A 9,100-nucleotide genomic window follows, 5' to 3' on the forward strand; every position below is an offset into this window, starting at 1 on the left:
AAAGCCATCATTGTGATTTATGAATCAACGCGAAAAAACAAAAACCATCAAACTGATCAAAGTAGCCCCTGATTATCAAAACTGAGTGCGCCCCACAGCACTCCTTTCTAAGAGTTATTCTAGTTAAATTCCACTTTTCAAACTGTCGGTTGAGTTATCACGGTAGATAAAATATCACAATATTTTTATTATTTTCATAATTGCTGGGATTCAACTTGTCTTATATGAAATAAAATAAAGATTATATGCTAATTCACCGCAATTTTAAAAAAAAGTATTGTAAAAATACTGAGATTTTATTGTTATTAAACTTTTTAAATTTAATTTCTAAAATTCTTCTATAGGCACAACAAATTGAGATATTGGCTCATCATAGAACTTAAAAAAAAAAAAGAAAAAAAAAACTTACCATAGAGCATAGACCAATTTTTTTTTTTAAATAAAAAAAAATATACAAAGACCTATCACAACTCAAAGGTTAAAACAAAAATGTTGTGAAAAATATTGTGATCAGGAGTTTTGTAACTCAACTAATACCTCTTAATATTTCTAATTGAGGCTTAAATAATTCAAATCATCCATGCCTTTATAACCATCCAAAAAAAAAAAAATGATGTGAAAATTTGTTTGACCCTTAGGCAATATTTGGTTAAAGAAAATGGAAAAGAAAAAATTATCACATGCGCTAGACCTCTCACCAGCATATCGACCTAGGGAGAGAAGCTAAAAATTAATTTTCATTTGTTTGGTTAGAAGCAAATAGAGGAAGAGAAAGGAAATTTGGAGAGTAATGATTTTCATGGATCTCACCAAATCTTTTTATTTTTTACCTACCATTAAAATCCACAAAATTACTACTACATCTTCGGAAAATTTTGAATGATTTGTGAAATTACTTTTATATCCTCATAATTAATGATATATTTAAAGTTTATAAGGATAAAATAGTAAATATAATTTTCTTATCTTTTTCTCCTACCTCTTTACTTCTACATCCAAACACCCCTAGATAAAAATCTTCTTTCCCTTTCCTCATTCTTTTCTCTCCATTTCCCTCAAACCAAACATAGCTAAAAAACTTTCTCTAATTTCTGGGCCCATAACAGATTTTTATTTTTTCTTGAATACTTTTATTTTAATAATATTATTTAAAAACTAAAAATATGTGTTAAAACACGAATAACAAAATAAACACTTATTTAAACATAGTTACCGACGCAGCATATTCTTGATATTATTCCTTCACTTTTAATTTTCTTCTATCAATGAGTCCCACGGGCCCACGTAAACTTTGACGGGCTTCGCGTGATGCTCAAGAAAAAACCCATCTCAGCCTTACACATAACAGCTGCCTTTTTCAATCAACGGCGTAGATTTTATAATCCGTGGTTGAAAACCACGTGCCGTGACTACAAAAATGACTCCCAGAACAAAACAACCTACTACGACAGTTTCTTTTTTTTTTAAGAAAAAAGTATAAAACTAAAGCTGTGAGAGTGTTTGTGTTCTTTTAGTGTGGTACTACAAACAAACCTGGTTTGAATCGAAAAATGGCTACGATCAAGTTTATTAAGGCCCGTCAGATCTTCGATAGCCGTGGAAATCCCACCGTAGAAGTGAGTTTTTCATCCATTTGTAACCATCTGATCTTTCTTCTTTACTTTCTTTGTTTGTTTGGTGGAAAAAAAAAATTGAGAAAAGAAAGGAAAATTTTTAAAATAAAAAGCATGTTTGTGCTTTTATAAAGAGATTTAAAAAGTCTGAATATGCATTTGATTTTCAGGTTGATGTTGGTGTTGAAGTTCCTGAACATAAAGGTTCACCGATTTTGGCTAGAGCTGCTGTGCCAAGCGGTGCTTCTACAGGTAAAATCTCTGTGTGTGTGTGTGTGTTTTTTTTTTTTTTTTAATTTTATTAAATCGCTTTTTTTTTTTTTTAATTTATATTATGATTGCTATTATTATGTACTTAGGTTTTTTAACTTCAATTTAAAAAAAAAAATTGTGGGGTGCATTTTAGGCTTTTGATTTTGTTGATTGCATGGTTTTAGTTTTGTTATTTGTGTGTGTGTCTGTGCATGTGTATTGATATGCATGTTTATTTGCATAAATTTATGTTTTAGTGGGTTTTGATGTTTAACACCAGTGGTTTACTAAGTCATTTATATATGATATTGTTTTAAAGGTGTCTATGAAGCCTTGGAGTTGAGGGATGGTGGAAAAGACTACCTTGGTAAAGGTGTCTCCAAGGTATTCCATTACTTTCATTTTTCTTTTGAAGTAATTATTTGTAAGCTCCTTTGATTGATATTAACTAGGATCCTTCTTTTTATTATGTGATAAATCATCATTGCCTCAATGTTATCTCTAAGCAAATGGAACAAGCTTTCTATGGAAATTGATTTTAAGGGCAGAAACTAAAATCTTGATGTGGGTTTATCAGTGTATCTGTGTATGTGTTCTCCAGTGGATATTTTGTATGCTAGTAATGTCTATGGCAGTGAAATGATTCTATGCTATTAATATTCATTTGGGTATTTTATATTTGGACTGTCTTTGTTCTCATCTTTACTGGTTTTTAGTTTCCCCTTTGATTTTGGTGGGGTGGAGTGAAAGTAATAATGATGATTTGGTTTCTTGATGGAGTAGGCAGTGGAGAATGTGAATAAAATCATTGGCCCTGCTTTGCTTGGCAAGGTATGATAATATTATGTTTATGAAAGTTTGTTTTAATTTCTTTGGAGCCCATGAAAAGTGAACGGTTATTGATGCATTCGCACCTGTTATATTTGTATTATTATTGATTCACAGGACCCAACAGAGCAGACTAAAATTGACAATTACATGGTACAAGAGCTAGATGGAACTGTTAATGAATGGGGTTGGTGCAAGCAAAAGGTATGATCGTGATTAGAATTCATGGGTTATAATAACTAATAAGTCTTATTGCAGCTCATTGTTTTAATTTGTTGTCGCTCTATGAATTTCATGCCAATTGATGCTTCTTCCCACTTGATTTTTCAGCTTGGAGCAAATGCTATATTGGCAGTATCCCTTGCTGTTTGTAAAGCTGGTGCTATGGTGAAGAAGATCCCCCTTTACCAGGTAGGTGGTTTTGAAGATCTCTGTTACTGTCCCTGGTAATTTTAGCTGCATACTGAGTGGTTCATTGTTGTTGTGTTTTAACCTTGCAGCACATTGCCAATCTTGCTGGGAACAAGACCTTAGTGCTTCCTGTACCTGCTTTCAATGTTATCAATGGAGGCTCCCATGCAGGCAACAAACTAGCAATGCAGGTAATTTTGATGATATTACTTGTAAATGATGAATAGTTAATGAACTTTTGTAATTGAAGTTCCTAATCTGTCTCTCTATGTAGGAATTTATGATTCTTCCTGTTGGGGCATCTTCTTTCAAGGAAGCCATGAAGATGGGTGTAGAAGTATATCATCATCTGAAGGTGACTATTCTTGTTCCTGATTTCCTGTGCAAATTTTTAATAAAAAATTGGCATGATTTGGGGGGCTTATTTTGCTTTTGTTTGTCTGCCCATCCAGGCTGTCATTAAGAAGAAGTATGGGCAAGATGCCACTAATGTTGGTGATGAAGGTGGCTTTGCTCCTAATATTCAGGTTAGTATTGCTCTTAGTGTGCTGTTAACTGATCAGGAAATGTTATTCAGAAGCGAGAACTCAAGTAGCTCTGTTACAAAAAACTACTATCATCCTTTTCTATGCCTTTGTTAAAATGTAAAATCAATAGGTCATAAGGCTGAAGTTGAAAAAATTGGCGAACCCTTATCCATAGCCAACCCCAATTTTTTTGGAGTAAGGCTTAGTTGTTTTTGTCTAGTTAAATTTTGTAATTTTCACCTGTTTATCTTCAATTAACAACAATTTTGCTTCACCTCATCTACCACATGTCAGAGACCAAGTATAATGTGGATAAAATAATTTTGTGATTTTGATTGACAGGAAAACAAAGAGGGTCTTGAATTGCTGAAGACTGCTATTGCAAAAGCTGGATATACAGGAAAGGTTAGTTACTTCATCTACTTGAATCTTTTTTATCACTATGACTTCATTACTTCCTGTTGTAGTGAACCACATAATACAATATTGATGATTCTTTCTTGCCTCTTCTGACAGGTTGTTATTGGCATGGATGTTGCTGCATCAGAATTCTACGATAGCAAGGATAAAACCTATGACTTGAATTTCAAAGTAGAGGTAATTTGAGTAGCATTTTTCCCTGTGATCCATTTTTTGTATTTGGTTTGACATCATTTTGGAGGACTCCTGTGTCTATTTTTATGCGTGTGATCAAAGTAAGTTTTGGTAAGGAGCATGCCAAGAGCCTTGTAGCTCAACTGGCTCCTCCTTATATTGAATTATCAAAAAGTTTGGTTAGAGCACATTGATTGCTTGAGTTTACTATCAATTATGTTAGCTGAATAAATGAATCTCTGTTACAGAACAATGATGGATCACAAAAAATATCTGGGGACAGCTTGAAGAATGTTTACAAGTCATTTGTGTCTGATTATCCAATTGTGTCCATTGAGGATCCATTTGATCAAGATGACTGGGTACACTATGCCAAGATGACAGCTGAAGTTGGCCAGCATGTGCAGATTGTTGGTGATGATCTTCTGGTTACAAACCCCAAGGTATTCAAAGGGAAAATCTGTTAGTCCAAAGTCAAGAAAAAAAAGGGGGGCAGTCTTTTAACTTATTTTTGTTCATTGTTGCTGCAGCGAGTGGAAAAAGCAATTCGGGAGAAGTCCTGCAATGCCCTGCTGTTGAAGGTAGCAATCATTGCCTTTTAAATAAATTGAATTAGAGGAGCATCTAAGGATTTCCTTGTGGATGATGTTTTAGGATAATATGTTGGTAGTCATTTCTTTACTGCCATAGATTGGCTTTACATAATTTTTTGGATTACTTGTTGATAGCTATTAATTTGCCATGGACTTGCAAAAGCAACAGTATAGGAAATATCTGGATGGTCATGTTACTAAAACGGAAAAAACACTTTTCCCCTTATGTCTATGATTGTTCAGGTGAATCAAATTGGTTCAGTGACTGAAAGTATTGAGGCTGTGAAAATGTCTAAACATGCTGGCTGGGGTGTCATGGCAAGCCACCGAAGGTATGACATGTCCACGATATTCCAAACCCCCCCCCCCCCCTCCCCACAAACACACACACACACAAGCTATAGCATATGTGTTGCTGATGTTGTCTCTTTGTTCAATGTAGTGGTGAAACCGAGGATACCTTCATTGCAGACCTTTCAGTTGGATTGGCAACAGTAAGTATTAGGCTAGTTATTCATTGTAACTATTTAGTTTCTTTTTTGTGCGGAGGTTGTAGCTCTTTCTTTTTTTCCTGTGTGAATATTGATGCTTGTGTTAGGAGAAGTTGATTTGAAGGAATTGTCTCTTATTTGTTGGGGGGAAAAGATTTGACTTTGTACTGGTACTAAATGGAGAGCATAATCTATTCGTTTTTATATGTTTGCAGTATTAGGTGATAAGTTTCTGGTTTTGTATTAGTTACATTCTATGAGGTCCTTTCATATGTTATTGCTTGAGCTGATATGATCTGTATATATGTCCCTATTTGTTAAACAGGGCCAGATCAAGACTGGAGCTCCTTGCAGATCAGAACGCCTTGCTAAATACAACCAGGTAAATCATTGTTTTGGGCCCTAACTGCTCTCTCTCTTTCCTTCTCTCCACTTGATCATCATAACCCTTGCCTCCAAAAATACCTCCTATAGTGGTAATTTTGGTTGCCTTACAATGGTTTTTTCCTTCACTATTTTCTTGAGTAAATTTATTAGCTGCTCTGAATGTCTCTTATACACGCAGTGTGTTTTATGGTTACAAGAAATGATTGGGTTAACCAATATTGTGCTTTGATATCAGCTTCTTAGGATAGAGGAAGAGCTTGGAGCTGCAGCTGTCTATGCTGGATCGAAGTTCAGAGCACCCGTGCATCCATACTGAGTTGGTAATCTGAGTCACTGTGGAGTGTAGCATCTATCAATAAGCTCCCTTACTATCTGGTTTTACGGGACGTGTAGTTTTGTGTTACTAAGCTTCTATAAGAGCAGAGGATTTTAACAGTCGGGTAAAGCTGAGAACTTTTGTCAAGAGTGAACTTGGTCATAAGCACCGAGTGGTAGAGATTATAGACGACTGGTTTGTATGTCTATTATGGAAAATCTATTTTGTTGATCAGAACCCTTTTATATGAAGGTGCAACTTTGCCACTTGATTGTGGCGGTTGCATTATTATGCTTTTTCTTTTTCTTTTTTGCATTGCATTCAGCTCCTCCACAATTACATCCCAGAGGGTGTTTGGCAAAAATTAAAAAGCCAGCTTCTTTTATAATTTAGTTTATTTTTTTTACTATTTATAAGTTCTATTGCACTTTTTGGTACTATTTATGGTCTTATTATACTATTTCAGTTAAATTTTATTTTTATTTACAGTATTTTTAGCAAATTTTTTTTAGTTTTAATCAAATAAGCAAATCTTAAATAGGCACACAATATACATTTTAAGCTAGACTTTAGAGTTTAGAGTAAGAACCACGTCACGGAAAATCTTAGTACACCCAGCATTACTACTATTGTACACTTAGTAATAGTATAACTACTCTTACACTAAGCATTACTACTATTGCACGCTTAAGTATATTACTACTATTGCACTTTGCACACTTTGTCATTTTTCGGGCATTCTGGTATTTTTTGGGTTTTGGGAGTGTTTTGGTAATTTTTAGGTTTGGGTATATTTTGGTCATTTTTTAGGTTTTGAGTGTATTTTGGTCATTTTTTGAGTTTTGGAGGTAGTTTGGTAATTTTTAGGTTTTGAGGATATTTTAGTTATTTTTAGGTTACAGAGTTATTTTGGTCAATGTTTTAGAAATTTATATTTTATATTGTTTATTTAAATTTTAGATGAGTTTTAATAGGTATTAGTAGGTTTATTCATTAAGACCCATATAATTAAATAACTTAATAGGTATTTACTCATTTAATCTAAATAATCAAATGGATTGGGTTAAGACTTATCCAAATTAGGTGGGTAATAGGTGAATTCATGAATATGAATAAAAACTGCGACCTCTATTAATAACTAATAAGGAATATGTCTATCTTTAGGGCTATTAATAACTAATAAGGAATATGTCTATCTTTAGGGCAATTTTTTTATGACTCCTTTTGCTTCCCTCTAGTAGATAGTCCCCCATGTTTGCCTCTTTGTTAAACCCCTCAGACTTCAATATTTGAAATTGCGGATGGTGGTGTATGGTAACTTAGCCCAAAGAAAAAAAAGAAGTTGAAATCAAGCATCAATCAAAATATATATATATAAAAGCAAAGACATCATGTGGAAGAATATGAGATTATGTTAAGTGACATATTTGTTGAGATTCTCTTGTTTAGTCTTTCACTTTATCAAAGTTTACATTTATGTAAAACTATTATATATATATATATATATATAAGAATTTTATATGGTTTTAAAAAATATATATATAAGAAAGAAAAAACATTAGGAGGGAAATCATGTAATTCTGTCATGTGGTGCTTTGTAAGAGTAATTTTTTATTTAGTTTTACACCTTAACTTCTCTACATATTTGGATTATAATAAAATTCTATTAATAGGATATCACTATTTTCAATGAGTGTTTAACTTATCACTATCATACTTTAATAACATAAACGTGACATCATAAATTTTAAATGATATTTTTATAAGCCACCTAAATATTTACATTTTTCTAAAAAAAAAAAAAAAAAAAAAAACTAAAATAAACATTTACATGAAATTACAAATTATTTATGTTAACTCTAAGCCAATGTAGAAACGAAAATTATGATTAAAAATTTCAGCAAAAAAAAAAAAAAAAATGATTAAACAAACAATCAACTTATTACATCACATTTTTTTTCTTTTGAGAAGATATTACACTACATAATAACTAATTTTTAATTTATGTAACTTTTTTTCTATAGTTTAAATTCTCAATCCTCTTAATTTTGTATTATATCATTAATTTAACAAAAATTTCTTCGTGTTATTGCAACATTACTTAATATTATTACTTTAAAAGATATTGGATATTCTATATAGGTTTTTCACATAACAGCTTAAAACATTATTTGTGTATTTTGCGGGACCATGGCTAGTTATTTTTTTTTATTTTTTTTTTATTTTAAGAAGACATGGCTAGTTATTAATAATTCCAATTCTTAAAAGTGATTCCTGCATTTGGTACTTTTAGATTACGGTAATAACTCATACAAACTGTACACACCTTATTTTCAAGTCACGATTTATCTTAAAATACAAGTGTAGTGTGCTTAATAACCAGTTCTCGATTGATTATGTCATTAGTCATTACTATATTATTTTCTCCTTTCTTTTCGTCATAAAATATAGCACTCTGCTGTTAGATATAAGAAGTGGTAGAGACTAGAACGGATACAATCATCTTCGAATCAGTTTGATTTATTTGAAGTTTTTTTTTTTTTTTTTTGCTGAGAAGAAGTTATAGATTAGAGATAGTGATTCGACTTATTATAATTTTATAGTATGAATGCTATCATTAATTCGCCACATTGAGAGCATTACACAACATTTGACCCTCAAGTGGATGAAGGTCCTTATTGTTTTCTTTCCTCTAATCTCTACAATAATTTTGTTACCATCTTAGCATTAGGATGGTAACTAGCTAGTTTGTGTAAGAAGAAACACTTATATAGCAGCTGTGGCTTGTCATGTATGTTTTAGCTCGAGGGTGGGATAATTTTCCTTTTAGGTAGTTCATTCTACATTAATATGATATAAAAAGAAACCTAAACGGTTCATTTGTTGTTTTCGGACGAATATCATATTTGATATAAAAGGAAACCTAAATGGTTAATTTGTTGTTTTCGGATGAATATCATTCGAAGAACTCTTGGATGAAGAAGACTTGAACGAAGATTGTTCGAAGAATCTTAGAGGGTGTTTAGATTGGTGAAAATTGAGTTATATAACTCAGCTTTTATCACCCAAAAGGCCAAAACCCAAAACA

The 9,100-nt window shown here is 32.3% G+C and overlaps 1 protein-coding gene across 1 annotated transcript; it reads left to right on the forward strand.

Annotated features, from left to right (window-relative positions):
- The first annotated feature begins 1,369 nt into the window (after positions 1 to 1,369).
- LOC142613108 (enolase) lies at positions 1,370 to 6,303 on the forward strand. The gene is made up of 17 exons (XM_075785307.1): positions 1,370 to 1,616; positions 1,784 to 1,865; positions 2,185 to 2,249; positions 2,649 to 2,696; positions 2,811 to 2,897; positions 3,024 to 3,104; positions 3,194 to 3,295; positions 3,379 to 3,459; positions 3,557 to 3,631; positions 3,974 to 4,036; positions 4,148 to 4,228; positions 4,474 to 4,668; positions 4,756 to 4,806; positions 5,062 to 5,150; positions 5,261 to 5,312; positions 5,635 to 5,691; positions 5,932 to 6,303. Exons 1-17 carry the CDS (start codon positions 1,551 to 1,553, stop codon positions 6,010 to 6,012), a joined length of 1,356 nt encoding a protein of 451 aa, XP_075641422.1. The 5' UTR covers positions 1,370 to 1,550; the 3' UTR covers positions 6,013 to 6,303.
- The last annotated feature ends 2,797 nt before the right edge of the window (positions 6,304 to 9,100 follow it).

The sequence above is a fragment of the Castanea sativa genome, chromosome 10 (assembly GCF_040712315.1).
Source record: "Castanea sativa cultivar Marrone di Chiusa Pesio chromosome 10, ASM4071231v1".
Lineage (NCBI taxonomy): Eukaryota > Viridiplantae > Streptophyta > Magnoliopsida > Fagales > Fagaceae > Castanea > Castanea sativa.